The sequence below is a fragment of the Diorhabda sublineata genome, chromosome 3, assembly GCF_026230105.1.
Source record: "Diorhabda sublineata isolate icDioSubl1.1 chromosome 3, icDioSubl1.1, whole genome shotgun sequence".
Taxonomy (NCBI): Eukaryota; Metazoa; Arthropoda; class Insecta; order Coleoptera; family Chrysomelidae; genus Diorhabda; species Diorhabda sublineata.
In genome coordinates, this window is record NC_079476.1 from 7,867,275 (window position 1) to 7,887,347 (window position 20,073).

General features: G+C 32.1%; 2 protein-coding genes across 3 annotated transcripts in view; one reads left to right on the plus strand and one right to left on the minus strand.

Moving 5' to 3' along the window:
- The window catches only part of LOC130441527 (head-specific guanylate cyclase), a 119,646-nt gene that overhangs the window by 44,357 nt on the left and 55,216 nt on the right, over positions 1-20,073 (plus strand). For both annotated transcript variants that reach the window (XM_056775249.1, XM_056775248.1), the window contains exon 4: positions 15,789-15,871. In XM_056775249.1, coding sequence (XP_056631227.1) covers positions 15,789-15,871 — 83 coding nt within the window. The remainder of the gene's footprint in view (positions 1-15,788; positions 15,872-20,073) is intronic.
- On the minus strand, positions 2,657-4,936 carry LOC130441528 (uncharacterized). Its single transcript, XM_056775250.1, has 3 exons — positions 4,654-4,936; positions 4,220-4,472; positions 2,657-4,131 (listed from the first exon to the last, which is right to left on the minus strand). Exons 1-3 carry the CDS (start codon positions 4,846-4,848, stop codon positions 3,596-3,598), a joined length of 984 nt encoding a protein of 327 aa, XP_056631228.1. The 5' UTR covers positions 4,849-4,936; the 3' UTR covers positions 2,657-3,595.

Sequence of the window (20,073 nt, forward strand, 5' to 3'; positions counted from 1 at the left end):
CTCTTTCGTCTAGAACAGCTGTTATTTCGGGCAATAATTCTTGAAACCTTTGTAGGAACTTTCCGCGACCCAACCACCTGACGTCTGTGTGAAGAACTAAATCAGTGTGTTCCGCCGTTGCAAGCTACGTGCACGGATGGAAATCACAATTTTTGTTGCAATTCCCATAATTTCCTCCGTGTTTAAAACTTTGGAACACAAAACTTGTTAATGTATAATGCAATGGAATGAAAAAAATGAAGGGAATTCTTCATTAGGTCGACACAATGCCACAAAACCGTTTTTGTTTCCAGTCATTGCTGGTGCTCCATCGGTTGTAATGCACACTAATTTATATATTGGTAGCTCGTAGTTTTTTACAAAATTAAAGAAAACTTCATATATATCTTCGCCACGGGTCTTCCCCTTCAGAGGAATGATTGTCAAAAATTCTTCCTTAGCCGACATGTCATTAAATACCATCCGAATAAAAATACACAGCTGGGCAGTGTCTGTCATATCGATGGATTCGTCGAACTGTAAAGAAAAGTATGTACATTCCATGATATCATGTTTTAGTTTATCTGCGATGTCCCGACTCATGACTTCAATACGCCTTGTGACAGTCGGACGAGATAACTGAAGTTCTCTAATAGCAGACATGATTTCTGTTTTCTTTTTAAAATCTCCAAATAAAGTCTCACCCGCTTCAATAAATGCTTCCTTCACCACCGATCCATCTTCGAATGGTTTCTTGTGTTTCGCCAATATATGAGATATTTTAAATGACGCGATCGTAGCAGCTTTTGATTGTTTGGCTGGTCTTATGAACATGGTTTGTTCTTTTTTCAAACAAGATATAAAATCACTTACTTTTCGTTTTCTTAATTCATTCTGTGGCGGAAAATCCTTTTGATAGTTTTTATGAACCGTTTTAAGATGCCTCTCTAAGTTACCACGATTAGGTATTGCAACTGACGCACGACAAATAACACAAATGCACTTATCCTTCACCATACAAAAGAAAAATTTTTTCTTCTCGAGATCTACTCAAAAAGCACTCGCGATCGACTGGTCGATCGCGATCGACCGTTTGAGCACCCCTGTACTACGCCATCAGCGCCGATTTTGTAGGAGACCGGCAGGCTTGTGTGACAAAATGCTACTAGCTAGAGTGACCAATCGCTATTTTGGCGACAAAAAGTTGATTTGTTGATAAAAATTGAGCAAGGCTTTTTTAGTGGTTCTCCAGACAAGTTGCTCCAAATAGATTTCTTTGCATTTGCTTGTTATTTTGCCACAAATAACGATTTTTTCACTGTAAAATTCACGGCATGATCCAGATGAACCGACAGATCGATAGAATGATTTATTCATGATGCAAAAACAACAAAGTTTTATGTGCATGGAACCTCTCAATTTTGAGATTTCAAAAGTTGAAGTTCAAACAAATATATTACATTTAATTTGAAACAAATTCGACATTGATTTTGTTGTACTTATGGAGTTCGAGTGAAAAAGTATTTCTCTACTTATTTTTATCGGAAAATAATAGAATAGGGAAATACTATAGTTTTCTAAAAGTTATTGTACCCCTAGATTTTATTAATTCAATTCAACTAATACCTGATAACTAACAAAAGGTGTCAACCAACTCACATGAAAAATATAGCTTTATACAAGTTGTTATAAAAAAATAATATGTCAGTACCCCATTTTAACGATTTCGTCATGAAAATCAGACCAATTTTATATTTCACTCAAAAAATACTCTAGGGATTAACTTTGTCGAAAATGAAGCATAAAATTTATCGATATCTCGCTTCATATTCGAGATATCGATACTTGGAAAAATTTATTTTTATTTAATATTTGTATATATCAACCTAACCTTTTCGTGGTGCACTTTGTGTGCAAAAAGTTCAAAACTAGTGAATTTTTTATAGCCAAAATTCTCTAAAAAAATTTTCTTCGCATGAGGATTATTTTAGTTTTATTTTATTATTTTTTTTCTTATGGAGGCTTCACCCCCTCGACACCACCAGGGGCTCTGCCCCTGGACGCTGGTCTACCCAAAAGCCACAGGCCGCGAGGAACGGGTAAATTTGGAAAGGGGAGATTAGGGACAGATTCATTCGGAGCGGGTAGATTTTTAGTCATTTTTCTCATTCGGTTGATTTTGTTGTTAAAAATAGCATAAATGATGCCAAATTAATTGCTAGAGAATTTTTTCAGGATAATTATGAAATTATACAGTATTCTGGCTTTTCAATTATAAAACAAACCAAAATAAATAACTTTTCGAAGAATTCAGAACGTACTTTTTTCTCAAAAGAGGATATTTTTCCATTAAATTACTGATTAAATCTTCAAACTTCCATTGAATATTTTTTTTATTTTATAAATAATGAAAAACAGTCAAAAAGTTCTTTATGAAAAACATCAAATTATTCATGTATTCATCACAGGTTGATGAAAGTTACCAAAAATGGCTCATTTTGCTATAAAAATCTGTTTTTTCAATATAATTTTGGAGTATCAGGGTAAATAATAGAAAATTAAATAGAAAATCTTTTGTTTATTGAATTACAAGATTCATATTGAATTTGAGGTGATGAAATATTCATTTGAAACGAAGTATTGAACGCCATCGGTTCAATAAAGCGAGGTTTGAACTAACATTTGATTATAACTTTAAGTATCGATATCTCGAAAACGAAGCGAGATTTAAAAAATTTCATTCTTCATTTTCGATTTATTTTGGCTTAATTAAGTCAAATCCGCTGTTAAATCGCGGCGCCACGGAAGTCGTACTCTGCCCAAAATGTTTACTTGTAATTAATAAAAGAGTATTTCTTTTACTCTCCCTTTTTATTGTATTACACCTTTATTTCCATAATTTTTCTTCCTTGGAGATACTTAAAAATACGTTATTTGGTGTAGTACTAGTGGTGTTGGTACATTTTGGTGCAAGACAATATTTATAACGAACCATGACACGACAACATAGGATGGTATTAAAACAAAATAACGTGGTGTCGATCCTGTTATGACGTATGCAAGTGAATTACTTGAAGTGATTGGTACGTTGCAAGAAGAAACAAGGTCGGAATAAAAATATTCCACTTTTAAAAATTGCAAAATGCCCAATCATTCAAAAATATAAATCCGACATTGTTTTAAGATCCATTTTTTGTTACAGCCAAAGTAATAAATCAGATGGTACAAAATATCCAGCCACTATTTATAATATCTACTCAATTTAGACAAAGTATTGTGGGACCAAAAATTAATAAACATAAAGATGGGGGTAAATAGTATGAAATTTCATTCAATCTGCCTTTATGCTCTAATGATTATAACGTTTCTTATAAGAATCAATATAACATTATTTTAGACAAAATTTTCACTTTAATTAACATTGTCGTATAAAGTAATTTAACCCTATAAAGTAAATTTAAATCTCACTAGCCATATAAAAAGATTAATATAAATATTTGGTATGACTTTAAAGACTAATATAATAAAATATTTTAAATCAGCTAACATAAATTGAAGACAATAATAATATTTGAAAATAACCGAGTCATAATCATTATTCTTATATTGTCAACTATTAGAAATGATGTTCAGGAATATTTACTTCCTCTTTTATTATATCAATCAAATAGTAACACTTGCTTGGAACATCAATGTACAGTCGAGGCCTATTCTCATTTTTTTCAATCACATTCCATATGGCCTCTTTTGCTTCTACCTTTTTGTCTTCTTCAATAAATTCACTACAGTCATAAGAAGATTCTACTTTCAAAGAATGCACAGGCGAGCAGCTGGTGGTAGATGTAGATAGTACATATAAAGAAATGTCACTATCTGACTGTTCTGCTTCATTAGACATATTTCTTGTAGTTTTGCTGAGACCGGACATAGAAGGACTTGAATTTATAATAGTTTCTGATTTGAATGGGGATGTGGAGGTAGATACTTTTGGTGGTTTCAATGATGATAGTGCATTTTCTGTTGATTTAATTGTAGTCTGGATAGCTTTACTTCTGCATTTGTGTGTTATTAATGCTTGAACAGATTTATTCGATGTTAGTTCACATAAAGTTTCATGTGTTTTGGGTACATTTTCTCCAACTATTTTAAAATCTGAAAAATAAACAGTATTGTGCTGATAATAATAATAACTGTATACTCGTTTCAAAATGTAATCCGTTTTTGTTTGTTTGTTACCTACCTGAACTTGTATTAGAAGTATCCTGGATATAAGAACTTAAGGTACTACTTTGTTCTGGTTCATTCAAACACTCTGCGATTATTGACATTCTTTGTTTTTTCAACATATATGGTCGTTCCTTATACCTGCACGTCCGTTTCCTTCTATCTTCTTGGCATTCGAACTTCCTTGGTATACAACCTGGTTTCATGCGCACTTTAGAGACTTTGCCCATAATATGATACTCTGTATAATTAATCATATCGTTTGGCAACTAAAAAATAAGAAGAGTATGAATTATTACATTTTATAAAACGAAAATAATATTTTAACTCATAAAACCCTATTAAAGTCATAACATTTTAAAGGTTATGTGTGGTATATTATATTTGCTAAATTCATTTCTTTTACTATACATTTATAAATAGATATATCAAGTTTTATTTAATACTTACATCAAAATGATCTTCACAGAAATAAATTGTGGAATTAGTTGATAAGGTAAGAGCATCTTGCCTCCTTGCCATTTTTAACCACATTCTTCGTATTTTTTTATTGTTTGGAACGTATATGAATAATTTGTCTGGCGTTTTTATCGTTGTACTTTTACATTGGGGCACTATACAGTATTTATAATATGAGCAATTCATTATTTATTAAAAAACTCGATTGAGTGTCATCAACAATCACAGCTGTTTCACGAGGTGTGACGCCATTCAAGACGCAATGACAGTCTTGGCCTTTTTCGCGATCAATTTCAAGTTCATTTCTAAAATCTCATAATACTAACGTAAAAAACCTATTTTTCTCAAAATAATATATTTTTAGGGTGAAATAGATGCTAAGCTATAGTTTTAATTTAATTTCCAAATTTTGTCAACCAGCCTATTCTCGACCTATAAGATATGACTTTTCTTGTATATTCTCTTATATCAACTGTAATAAACGTTTCTTTGCATAAAGTGAACTGGTATCTTGCATAAAATTGATATAGAATCCCATGCTTACTGCATATCTTATACATTATTGCTATCTTCTGAGGACTTACAACAGCCAACAATGTTTATATAATCGGCTTTGGTACTCAAGAACATCAAGAAACTTGACTATTACATTATCTGCTTACTTTTTTAGATATTGGACAACTAATTTTCGGTTGTCTCCGATATCTTTTTTCTGTTTATCGAAAGCAATTACTATTTTTATTATTTCATGTTATATTTCACGGACCTGCAGTATTTCCGTAGTTGTCAGTTTATTTGGCCTTTAATTTTGCGAATCGGTATTTGAAATTTTAATATCGCTTCCTTTTTGCCCCTCCATTGATCATAGATTCGGGAATATCGGGCGCAATTTTTCTAACCTGAATTAACTGGTTTTCGTCTTCATTTAATGTAGATTCTAGCTCTACTTCTGTAGATATTTCAACTGGCACGTCTTCAGGAAGACTATTTATTCCAACTTTAGCCATACAGCCAAACACTGTTTCGTAAGGTCTACGATTTATCCTCGAATAAGCTCTGTTTTCAATAAATTCAATAAAACGTAATCCATTTAAGTACAAAGCAACGTCTCTGCGTCTTGGATGGCCTTTTCAGCAGACACTTATGATTGGGAGTGTCGGGGCTTTCTATGTACGATTTTTTTACAAAATACTAGGCGCTCCGATTGTAGTAAAAATGTCTAGTAAATGATACGCTACCTCTACTATCCGCTAGGTATTTAAAAAACGCAGCTGCAGAAACTTTATTAAGTGATCTTGGAACAATATAATGAATTTATAGTCACCATTAACATGTGACTGTATGTTATGTAAATTAGATTAGCTTGGCATATTGAATCAAGCTCTTTACTGATAATCGGTTCTTTAACAAGACATTTTTTGGCAATTTTTTTAAAAAAAGATTCATAGAGATTCAAATAAACTGTGACGAGTTCAGTAGTTCCATTTTTATATCTTAATTTTAACACTTTCATTATTCTGACTATCACTATGTCCAATGCTAATATGACATTCGTGTATTATTTTAAAAGTTTCTTCTAAATGAGCATAGTGCGTAATGGGATCACCTTCGTTTTCCCACGGAATTATTAGTTTTTTTTTTGTTCTAATTTTGACGATATCGTATTTTGTCAGCTGCTGGTAATCTTCAGGAGTTTTCTAAGTAATCTTGTTCTTTGATTCTTTTACATGTATAATTGAAGACAAATATTGATCATTTGTGAAGCACCGATTATTTTTCCCTTTATTTCCATTTAATACAATTATGGGTCAATAAAGAGCCTCTGCAAGATCGAAATGCATCTTTATGGTAGCGCAAAAGCCTGGAGTTGGCATTTCTCGACCAAAATGTAGGCTTTTCATACTTTGGGAAAATCACTTACTATTTTTCAAGTAGAGTTCTTAGCGATAAACATATGTGCTTACGAGTATTTGAATAAAAATACCCTGAAAGTGCAAAACAGGTATTAAAGCACTTATTAACACAAACAAACTAACATAAATGCAGCTACCGTGCCACTAGGGTATACTGGGCATAAGGAAGCAGATAGCCTTGTCGAACATGGGAAATCACTTATATTTTGGACCAGTGCACTTCTGCTGGAGATTCAGATGGAGTTTGACTAAAGAAACAATCCAGGCTTAAGACAAAGTCAAAAGTATGATAAACATATCACCTGAGGAACTCCTCGTGATATGATATGAAACTGACAGGCATCGTGAGATACCATAGAGAGATCAGAAAATTTACTTTGCGAATGTCCTGCCCATGAAAAGGCTTAGATAACTCGGAGACGTAGAGTTAAGAGCTTGGAAGCAAATACACAGTCTTGTACAAAATATGTTCTAGGTAGGTAGGTGCAGAAATTACTATAATATCTACATCTGAATAATGAGGAATTGCCAACAAATCATTAAATTCATATAACGTAATTTTTGAAAGACCCCTTACAATCAAACATACAAGACATATCACACATGTTTATAGAATATTTCCGTGTTCAAATCAATTGGAGAATCTCTCAGATTACTGTTAAAATAATTTATTTTATATAGAGTAGGCATGGACAGGGCCAAATTTCTATTTGGCTTTGTTCATGCAAACAAAAGCTTTTAAATTTCATAAATTTTATTTTTGACTTTTACCCCACTCCCTCAAGTTTAAAACGAAAAGAGCTATAGAAAAATTTACTTTTCTGACGAAGTTTGCACATATTTTCTGACTCTTTTGGGTAGAATTTGTGCGCCTCTACTTTACATTCGCAATTCATGTATCTAACCCTCTATCGCCATTCGTTTTCCTTTATGGTGGTGTGTAAGCAATTTTCACTCAATCGTTTTATATCATCTGACAATTTACAAGTTGATGAAACTAAGTGAAAGCTCTGTTATTATTAAATACCAGTTTCAACGAATTTTTTCATCTACTTATCTAGCAGTTCGTCAGTAAAAATGCTCGAGTGCCATCTCTTCACTCGAAACTGAACGTTCTTCCGGCAATTTTTAAGCTGAATGCAACTTTATTGATCGAAACTTGCATTCATTACTTTGCTTCCATATATATTCTCATAAATTTTAGGTTTCATATATACGTACGCTTATTGACTCCATACAAAAATGTTCCGCACTTCCGAATATCTCTCATATATAGCGAGCTCTGGGGTTCGACCTTGCGCCAAGGAAGTAGAAATTTCTGAGCGATATCGGAAAACTTTTCTATTTTAATATATAGGAAATAAGATAAATTCTGACTCGTATAAAAGTTGTATAGCTGGTTCAAAGTTAGTTGAAGAAAGTAAAAGAAAGAATAAAAAAATCCTTTATTGTAAGGTGCTGGGTGGATCAGTAACGTACTCAAATGTGCGAATGTATTTTAGATTTTCTAAGATCTCTTTAACAGAACAAAGTCGTTGGGAAAACTTTTAAATTTAAATAGAGAAATTAAAGCATATTTCTTTCGCTAAGTTCAGATGTAAAAAAGTTGGTACATTAAAAGTTATTCAACTGAATAAAAATTTTTCATTTATTCTTCCTATCCAATTTTCACAATTTATTCATATTCCAATTAAAAATATTATGTACGTGAAAAAGACAAACAAATGAAAATATACTCATTAGAATAATTAGCTCCAAATCTTGAAACGTGATATGAGTGTTTTATGAAAAAAGAAGCGATGGAAGAAGATTAATACAAATCAACAACTACAGGAAATATTTTCGGAAGTATTGAATATTCGCTTTTTTTACAAATTAAATTCAAATTTCCTCAAGCAGCTTGATAGACTTCATTGAATATTCATTTCATATTATCCACACTCTGATCATTTGAAGTCGAAGTACAATTTGTATTATTCAAATAAAATTTAATGTAACGAAATATAGTGCCCCGTCTTTGGGGCACAGGGGACTTTGTCGCTATGGAATAATATACAATCTAAAATAAATTCAACTTGAAGACAACATATTTATTAGAAGAGTTACATAAAAAAATTAATTTAAAAGTAATTTTCTGTAAGAAAAAATTTTTTTTTATTAAAAAATAGTAGTTTTGTAATTTAAGAGAAGTTCAATTATTCCCAATTTATGAAAACAATATTATATATAATATAATAATATACAATTTTTACTTACTTTACACTGAACGCATCCTTCGTTATATTTAGATTGGAAGAATGTTTCAAGAAAAAAAGATGACAATACTTGAAACGTACTACCCTAAACTAACGATAAAAATTATTCTTTGGGTAGGCATGGTCAACAATAAGTAATTCCTACTGAATGAGGCTTGCAAATAGTTTTCTTGCAAGAATTACATTAAACAATAGTACTTTTTTTATCTTTGGATCTGGGGCAATATAGCATATTCGCTTAATTTTTGGGGCCTAGGACCAGGTTCATCTGAGCTCGGCAAAGTCTGCTCTTTGTCGATCAACTTCATCATTATCGCTTTTACATCTTTGGTCAAGTTAGGATTATTATCCAGTCTTTGGCAAATGTGTGGCTTTATAAGAGACATTGCAAAAGACTTTATGTATTTTCGTCGGCTCTTTTTCTTATTTTGATTGGATAGATCCCAGAGAACATAGCCATTAGCAATTGAAATGAAAAATGCAATGAAAATTATTGTCTGTAATATTTTCAAAATCATTGCTATTATAGTCTACTCAATATTCATTCTTTTGTTTTTAATGTTGTTCTTTTGCCCTGTCTCCCTTCATTTTTTTCACCTTTTCTATTTTTGGTCAAATTCTTGCATAATTTTTTTATTAGACCACTAGTAACTCTTTACGTCATTTTTCTTCTTCTTCTTCTTCAGCTTTCTTCAAATTTCTTCAAAGATAAGCACCATGATTCTTTTGAACGCTGAGTTTTTTATTTTTGTTTAGTAGTTTTTTGAGAACTACGAGAGATAGGTTTTGGTGAAATTTAACTTAAAACGTTTTGTGGTATTTTATTTTCAATTACATCTTGGACACTTATTGAAGGTTGAGCGTTATCGTAAAAAACTGTTTTTGTGTATGTATTTGACTGTGAATTTATTGTTGTGGTCTCTATATTCTCTTCTTCAACAATTTCACCTAACAAATTATTTATAATTGGGCTGTGGAACAAAATGGCGAGTTTGTCGAAGGCTCAGCTACTTCAGTGACTTGAAAAGGCATATAGTTTTATTCAGAAAAAAATCTGGATCAAACGTACTAATCCCAGTAACTTGAAACCCCTTAATAGCTTTCCTCTAGATTTGCAATCCTTTTAAAGGCTTTACCAATATCTTAGATTGTAATTCTTTGAGGGGGATGATTTGTTAGCTATAAATCACACTCTCGGCCAAGCTAACATTTTAATGAAGTATAAATACTACAATGGAATAGTTGTAATCGATGACTGATGTGATTATGTTGTTTTTGCGAACAAAAGTAATGGCTTCTAGAGTTCTTTGACTAGTGTGTAGTAGTAAAAAAGCTTTCCTCTTGTTGGTTGGCTTTGCGAAAGTTACGAAATGTTATTTGAAGTATTCTGAGTCCATTATTCGTTGAGTGCTTGTTCTTTATTTGCAACTTCAATTTCTCCAGATGGACTGCAATCTGTAGTGATTTTAATTCAACAATCTACTAATAAAAAAACTCATTTAGTTGAATTGAAACAACTATAGTTTATTTCAGAAAGGTGCGTACCTCATTAGGTATGCAAAGGGACCACATTTGGCATTTATATCATTGTAATTTTTTTTTAATTTTTTATAAAGTGCGGGTAGTACTACCCGGGTTGGGGTAAATATATGGGTTTAGCCTATTGTTATCCATTCACAAACACTGAAAATAGTGTGCCAAGGGCGTGCCGGTAAAATACTCGTAAACAGGAAAGAATTTTATTTTAACATAATAAAAATTGGGTATTATGTACATACTATTAGGTATTAACATTATACAGAAATTAAATTATAAAAAATCATAATATTCTTCTTCATCTGAGGAACTGTTATCTCCTCTTGACGTTATAATTAACGGGTCGACGGTCCGATCAATCAAGTAGTCAAGATGCCACCATTTTCTCCTCTTCTTTAATGACATGCTGGACTGCTTTTCGCCAGTTCTGTGGTATCACCTCCTGTTCGCAATGATATGGGCGTGCGCAGCACATTTACACTATGTTTTTCTGCTACATCTTTCACTAATTATTTCATAAAACGATGTTTGTCTAAATTTGCTATAGCTAATAGTTCTTTTTTTATCAAATTATCTTCAAATTCCATACCTTTGGTGGTTAACCAGTCAATAATTTCTTGTTTTCTCCAAGATGAAGTTGGAGTCTTTTCTATGCGTCGAGAATGATAACTTGCGTTATCCATAACTTCTACTGAATCAGCCGGATGATATTTTATCAAAATACTCTCCAAAAACATCCGAATCCATGTCCTCGTGGTAATCTCCCGTATAGCACGACTGAAAGGTTAGCAAACCTTCTTTTATAAATCCCTCTTCGCTTCCAATATGGACGATTGTTAATCTTTTCCCTTTACCTGAAGGCACCTTAATACCCGTTGACAGGCCTTCCATGAAGCTTGGCGAGCACTGGTTATATTTTTGTTTTGCCACATTTTTGGTACTGTATAAATTTCATTAATCAATGTCTCATCAAAATAAAAGGTTTTCTTCTGATCTGTTCTGTACTGCTTTATACTTCTTAAGTATTTTCGTCGCCAGCAAACAATTTCATCGCTTTCCAGTAAAAGTGCTTTACGGTTATGCTTTTCTAACGCAAAATCCATATTTCTCAAAGTGGTCCATAAAAGTTTTTTAGTTATCAACGGAATACTGTCATCCTGGACAAGCTCCATTAAATTCTCATCTAGGGTGGGTATTTCTTTTATAAAATAAAAAGAGTGAACTTTACTTCGAATTACACTTTTGGTGTCTTCATCAAGGACTTTTACTGGTCTGCCTGGACTTTTCTTAGGAGGTTCCAATTGACCTGCTATCTTTTATAATAATAAATTTAATAATTAATATTTAATACTAATAAATAATAATTTAAAAACGGTGGACTTTCCAACTCCAGTCATTCGGGAACATCGATCGACAGTTTCTTGTACAGTAAATTTCGGGTAATCGTATTTTATGCAATCGTGTACATTTAAAATAATGTTTTTCATTAACTGATAGTGGAGAATTATTGGAACATCTTTTCGTTGGTGTAAATGTTGCCATTTTATTACTAATCTTATAATACTGTGAACACTATTTAGCAATTACTGATGCGTTTAACTAAACAAATATACTTATAAAGGTTCAAAAATTTTGGGCACCGTTGCCATTACGACGCATGATTACGCCGAATCTGAAATAGGGTTGGAATTAGGCAGAGGCACTAATAGAAGGTTAAACGGTACCTGTTAAATGCAAAATGTAACTGTATAATCTACTACCTAAGTAATCCGTACACAATTTTTTAAGACCTACACCTATGGCCGACACCAAAATTGAGCCGTACTGGACGGAATTCCCCATTTTATTGCTATATACCTTTCTGAAAAAGACTATAAAAATATTCTAGAGATCTTTATGACACTGACCATGACACCAGCACAAATGTTGTGTATAGAGAAATGTACTTTGTGAAAACAGACGTTATCATAATTTTTCTTATTTATTTATGCATAAAATATATAAATCAACGTGTTGATTATTTTTTTAAATTATAATTTGAAAAAGACCTAAAAGTGCGCCTTTTTCAATTCTAAATTTCTGAACGCTATTAAAACAATAAACATATTCCTGCATAATTGTTATTTTATCAATTATTTCAGGAAAAAACTAGAAAAACTCTATATAAAATCTCTTTTTCTTCCCAAAATTGATAAGCCTTATTAGTAGTATACAGGGTGATTCATTAAGAATCTCTGAACTGTAGATTCTAGACCTCAAAAAATGATGATTCTGCTCAACATGCCTTATGCAAATATTGCTAGTTTCCGAGATACGGGGTGTTCAAGTTTAAATTTAAATTTTGATTTTCGCAATAATTTTTTATGTTTCCACAATTTCTCTTTGAAAATTTGCAATTTTACGTTTTTTGGCACGAGGAATCATAATTTGCACTGTATTTTAACATTGCTAATAGAGGACGCTAGTTACACTTGTTTGTGTTAATTAAGTAAACTTTTTTTGGGCTAAACTTACAATTAAATTAATAAAAAAATTAATTGTGTGTGTCAGCTCCGACGCACGACTGGAGTTTACTCCTTAAGTTCGATAGTCTAACCAGACGCAAAAAGAGTTTATTTAACTTAAAAAAGATTGATAATGTATAAAAGGGTAAATTTATTAATTAATGAAAATAATATACATATATAAATATATATTTATTCAATTTATTCATTTCATATACATTTATTATAACTAATCGACGAAATATTTTACATTAAACTTTTTACAATAGTCAATTTCAGATGTGCTCGATAATTCATATTGGGTTGATTATCTAATTTTATGTGTTGTTGTCAAATATATATTTATATGAACTACATCGATAATTATTAAAATATTTAATAAATACAAATTGCACATTATAACGTACCTTGCAACCACGTGTTTGTTAGATGTTCCGGCAATATCATCTACACCTCTTTCTGCCATAGTTATTTGAAAATACTTTCAATTCACTTTAGCGGAACACAATGATAAAAATTAAAACTTCACAATGACAGCAATATAAGTATGTTGACACTGACAAATTAGAAAGGTGCGCATCATAGGGTTTGCACCAAAAACGTAACGAGGTCATTCATCGATAGATTTTACTCCTCACATTTTTCTCATACCGGGCCCCTTATATATGCAAATCGATTCTTACGGAGTAAACTCCAAAAAATATTAAAAAGCGTTACATTCTACACAAAAAAAGTTACTTCTCTTTGATTCTTTAACTCAATCGGTTATCGAGTTATTTGCTTCTAAAAAGTTCAATAAAATTTAATTTTTTCATAAAAAAATTTTATTATTCCTTAAATATGTAACAATAACAAATTTGTAAACAAAAATAAAAAACTTCAAAGCAAATACTCAAAATGCCCACTATTTACTTCAATACACTTTATGATCCGCTTTCGTAAAGATCTCTTAATATCAAATAATCCTTGTCTATTATTTTTAATTACATCCGCAGCTTTTTTCCGTCGCAGTTGTGGAAGAGAAGTAATTTTTTCTTTGTTTGTTTTTTATTTTTGTTTACAAATTTGTTATTGTTACATATTTAAGGAATAATAAAATTTTTTTATGAAAAAATTAAAATTTATTGTACTTTTTAGAAGCAATTAAATCGATAACCGATTGAGTTACACGAATCAATGAAGAGTAACTTTTTTTGTAGAATTTAACGCTTTTTAATATTTTTTTATTAATTTAATTGTAAGTTTAGCCCAAAAAAAGTTTACTTTGATTTAATTAACACAAACAAGTGTAACTAGCGCCCTCTATTAGCAATGTTAAATCAGAGTGCAAATTATGATTCCTCATGCCAAAAAACGTAAAATTGCCAATTTTCAAAGAGAAATTTTGAAATCATAAAAAATTATTGCGAAAATCAAAATTTAAATTTAAACTTTGAACACATCCCGTTTATCTCGGAAACTAGCAATATTTGCATAAGGCATGTTGAGCAGAATCATCATATTTTGAGGTCTAGTTCAGAGATTGTACATTCTTAATGAATCACTCTGTAGAAAAGGATGATGAGTATTAACATAAATTACTTTCAACACGCAACTAGCAAAAGTTCAATAATTCTTAAGAGGCCTGTGGATAGAAAAAATCTTTCTTGGTTAGCCCAATACACTCTCAAGGCCCGGACCATCTCATGAAGTCACGCAGTGGGCTTTTTTAAGGACTTTTACTGACAAGAACTTTCTCTTTTGAATGGAAATGAACAAAAAATAAAAACAAAACTCACTTTTTGGAAATATCCTTTTCTCTTAGTATATTCATTTTAACAAAAATCTACGGGAATGGTAAGGTTCCCTTGAAATTACTAATAAGTTATGACTAAGAGGTTATAAACTGCTACGTAGCTGACTACAAACTGTCAACCACTATAAAAATGGACTGGTATCGAAGTAAAGTTACAGTTCTTTCTGAAGGCCCCTCCATACCAACGCAAGAAACATGTGAGAAATGCGAATGTGGAAGCGATTTTTCTCAAGTTCTCGCGCTGTTCTCCGGCGTTTTCCAGCAAAGATGGAGAACAGCGCGAGAACGTGAGAACAGGGTAGAAGGTTTATTGACTCCACACTCGCATGTTTCTCAGTAACGAGCTAGTTGCCGCGTCGATTTGAATGATTGTGTTGTGGACCGCAAGGCATCAATATGGAGCGTAACTTGGACAAACGAACTTGAAGTTTTTAGAATATTTTCAAGCGGAACCGGTTTTATGTAATAAAAAAGACTACAAATAAACTAAAAACCCATGATGCGTGGCATCGTGGAAAGTGCATTGATGGAAGTACCTCTTGATGAATTAAAAAACAAAAAAACTTATTATTTGCAAGCTACTTATAAGAAATAGTATAATATGCAAATGCGCATAACAATAAACTTGCCGCAGTTACTTCAGCGGAGAACTGTGTACCCAACAGAAATTCTCACTACGTTCTCCACGAGATTTTCGCGAGAGTGTGGAGGGGCCATAAGGCATCAACTGAAATTTAAGCTCCTGGGAAATTTTAATGTGGGCCACCTTAGAAACAGGGCGCAGGTATCTTACTCTTCAAAATGATTTAGGCACCTACATATCAAATATCTCCAGTGAATGTTTATTAAGTTCGAAAATAAGCAAAGTGAATAATAAATTGATGTCGATGAAACATAAGGATTTGTGCATTCAACTAATGTTGATAGTATTTTAAACAATTAAAGAATAAACGGAAATGCTAGAAATAAAGACTTTTCGTACAGAAACGCTTTTATCAACTAACTTTTAACAAAGTATACGAACGTCTTGATGAATTTTCTATAGATAATTTTTACGACAATATTAGATGTATTTTAGTTGTTGAATCCACACAAAGTATTTCAATGGACTTTTTTGTTTCAGAGATAGGTTACCGCAAAATGTGAAAACTTGCTCTCACTACGCTTATTTAGATGATCTTTATGATGTTGTTAAATGTGAAAACGGTAAGTTTATTTGCTTAATGTCGAAATATTATTTCAATCACTGAAAATATGACTATGATAAGTTCATCATTTGTAACATAGTTTGGGTGAAACAAAATATTTTCCAATCACAACTGAAAAGTGTACTTGTAGTGTATTGAGAAGTAAAATAAAATTGTAAAATTCATCCAGTAAATGCATTTGAACATTTTAACGACATAATATTATAAATGGAGACCTCAATTCTCGTTTTTTTGGCCACAATCTTCCATTTCATGATTCCGCTTTCGCACGATTACTACACAGAGTGGAAGTCACGAGATAATCACATGTGAAGGCACCCGACGAAGAATTGTCTACTTCATAGGGTCGATTCAGTGAGAAACACATTTATCAGAATATTTTGACATGATCCATCATATTATCAACCATCGACCTGAAGGCTACCCAAAATTCAAAGAAAAACAAAATACTACTAGTAAATCCTTTATTGCGGAGGGAATATTCATGAATTAACAGGGAATGTCAACATCATGGGGAGGAGCAAATCGCTCAACGCTACGCAGTGCTATGAAGAGTCAAGTGCAAGGCTTCCCTTACATCCGCTGACACTAGAGCCCACCTGATCAATTATATTATTGCAATGTACTAATATTAGGAACATCAAGTAGTCTACATAATACGAGTATCAGGATCTTCTATGGTAATCACACATAAAGTTATTTCCAGAAGCGGATATACTCAACGCAAAGTTGCATGGACCCGGCATAAAAGTGGCGAACTAGGCTCAGATGTAGTTCCAAGCATGTATTGAGAAACCTCTCAGTCATAGTTATAGCTCGTGCTGTATTTATGCGCTACAAATGCACCTCTGAGGTGATTACAGTTGCAAGAGGATTGCGAATTGAAGAAATTTGAGTTGCAGAGATCGTTGCAGGTGTTCCTGTAATGAATAATGAAAATAGTGACCTTTCTAGTTTGTTTTAAAATATCTTGTTGGGATAAGTCTATCCTACATGCAGTCAGAAGAATATAAGTAACGTATTATTTGTAGAGTTGGACTCTGACATTGTATTTCTTTCTACTCGAAGGAACTCCAACTGGACTACTGTTGCGAGTGCAAGCGGCGATGCTTACCGAGTTTCTATCGTTGTGGTTTACGTCCCATCCCTCAATCGACTATTTCACACTAAAAGCTCAATCTATATATACCATCCAACAAGTACCTCCGCTTAGAGACCAAAATAAATAGCTTATTATAACACGTTTAAATGTTAACAGAAAGAAATTTTACCCCTTGCACGTAGGCTTTGTGTTCTCTCAGTTATTATTCTTAGGATCCACAGAAGGGGAACTTATTTCTTGAGCCGTAATAACTATCAAAATAGATAGCGATTCTGGCTTAACTACCATTGGGAAGTATACAACCCTGGCTCAAGTACTCTTGCAAATTTTGACGAAATGCAATTATATTGTTTATCTTCCTTACTATTTTTGTTACGTACTATTTTTAATTTAGTTCATTGACATCAATTGAATTTTATCTAGTCAATAGGTTTCTGTACTAGTAACTGCTCTATAACATGAAGTGGTTCAAATTCCATTTTTCTAAAAGCTTACTTGTTTTCAGTGTGTTCATAAACTTTTCCAATATCTCCATCTATTTTAACTTATATTTTACTGAGTATTTTTTTTTTCTATTCCAATGAAATTTGTGGAAATGTGTTTTGAACAGATATCTCCACAACCAAGTTCATGTACATCTTCAGGAATCGACACAATGAAACTAATTTTTTATAAATATTTGTGTTCTGTATCTAAATAGTGTGCAATAAATTTCATAAAAATGGCATTGTTGTCAGATTATGAAATTATTTTATTCTATTATATATTGCTTAGTCATTTACACGGCATAGTAAAATAGACGACGGCTTTCGCAATGAAAATAAGTTCTACAATATTCTGCCTCTATACGACAACGTTCCTTCTGTCGTGATTGTTGGTAGAGAAGGGCTATATCGAACTATTATCTGGAATCAGGTAACTTCCCTATCAGCTGATTGTGGATTCTAATCTAGAATGAGATTTTGATCAAAGGTTCAGATGGTTGCGTTCTGTTTTAAGTGAAAATTTCAAATTTACAACTTAACCTACAAAAACCTTTTATTTTCATTATTCAGTGGTCTAATTTATAACTTTATAGTTTTTCTTTGACTCCAATTCAATTGTCGGGCGGCAGAATTTGTCCAGCAATTTTTTATTTCCATTCACAAAATTGAAATAAAAATATCATTCACACTAAGAAGTTTTGATTAGGGAAACAAGAGAGTTTCGAGTTTTTTAAAGAAATGGCGATGGAACTAAGCGTGTAGAAAGAATATACAAGAGGAATGGAGAAAGCAACAAATAAGATTGTTTGATGAAACACCTGATGAAGATATTGGAATGGCTGCAAATGATTACTTGGAGTTAACACTTTTCTAGTTGTGTTATATCCGTAATATCAAAACTAGAGACAAGACTACTATAATGGATTTAACTTAAAATTTTCTTACAGAAAAGAATGAGTTGTTATCATCGATTCTGACCGAAATGGTAGTTTTCTGGAAAATTTTCATCTTAATGATCAATAAATAGAATTATTTCAGGACTACGTACACTTTTTACTTCGTATTGCTCTGTTTACACCATTGTAAAATTGTAGAAGCTTTTATTGCTTGAAAAAAGTGGAGAACTATTTACTATCGACTCAAAACCAAGAAATGCTTAACGCTTTAGCTCAGAACTAATGAACAAGTTTTTGTACATCAATATATTAATTTAATAATTTTATTGTTGAACTGTGAGTGTAGTAAAAAAATATGTATCAACGTTTCTCTTTATTTATATTATATAACTGTTGAATACTTGAATACTAAAGTATTATATGATTGATCTTAGCTTCAAATCATGTCTTTTAACAGTTCTTTGCTGTGAAAATAATCAAAAATCTTGCATGAACCCAGTACAGGCAGTAGAAGATCATAACTTACAGGCTGCCAATCTGTAAATTCGCCACTGTGTCTAATACATTTTATGTTAGAATTGTTATTCAGCTATTCATAGACATACATGTATTTTATGAAAATATCATACAAACAGTAGAAAAATCGCAAGCATTATCGAAGATATATTATATTATATAATATTATTTTAGGTTCAAAAAAAACAAAAGTAAACGAAACAACCCTCAGCTGATCGCATTAACCTACATTATAATACAATAGAGAACTTTTCTATAACTATGATCTGGTTAATTAATTCAATCATGAGGAATTTTCGAGAACTAAATCCGGTACCACAAGATACGTTCAATGCTTCCAACGCTGGACGCTGGTTTGATTGGACATATCGTGTGGTCGTAGTGCGCATGTCTTTCAACAAATGTTTTGCTTTCCCTTTTGACATTAAAACTTTGGCCATGGAAAGTCAGTTCTACTGAACCACGTCAAAAAAGTACCCAACATTGGAACTAAGCTGAAACCAACATTTTTGGTCCTTTTGTGCGTGAATGCTACGTGTTTTGGATGAAAAATTAAAGCTGCCAGTATAATCCAGTTTATATTGAAAGAATTCTTATCTGTTGTATGCTATTTATCACTTTTTTGTCATGTTTTCATTTCTTTAGGTAAGTTAAAGTGAGGTTCCAGCTTTTGTTCGTGCCGTTGCAGCACTGCATCGATGCTTCCTCCCTATGTTCAGCTGTAAGTTGGAACTCGAATGTTAACGCAAACTTTGGATGCATCGTGTAGTACCGACTTAACTCGGATTATGTTCATTGTTGTTAAGAAACCGATCGAGTTAATCAGGTCATAGTCATATGATAGGATACTTTCAACTCTGGTAGATTGGTGGGTAAATAAGATCAGCCGCAGGTTGCTATATTTGCTTGTGGTTTCTTGGACATTAAAAATTATTTATCTTCTTAAATGGCTGACTACTATCAATTCTCATGACCAGAATACTTCGTATTGAAAATAATAAAATATAATAAAATATTTTATACTTTTCGGCATTTCAGCATAAAAATAGCTGCTCAATAACAATTATCAAACATCTAGAATCTATTAAATCAACAACAAAATAAATATCATGGAATAATTAACGCTGTAAGTACCAATAATCAAAAGTTCTTGATGATCATGTTTTAAATTTGAAATTTCCACCGAAAATTGATCAACGTC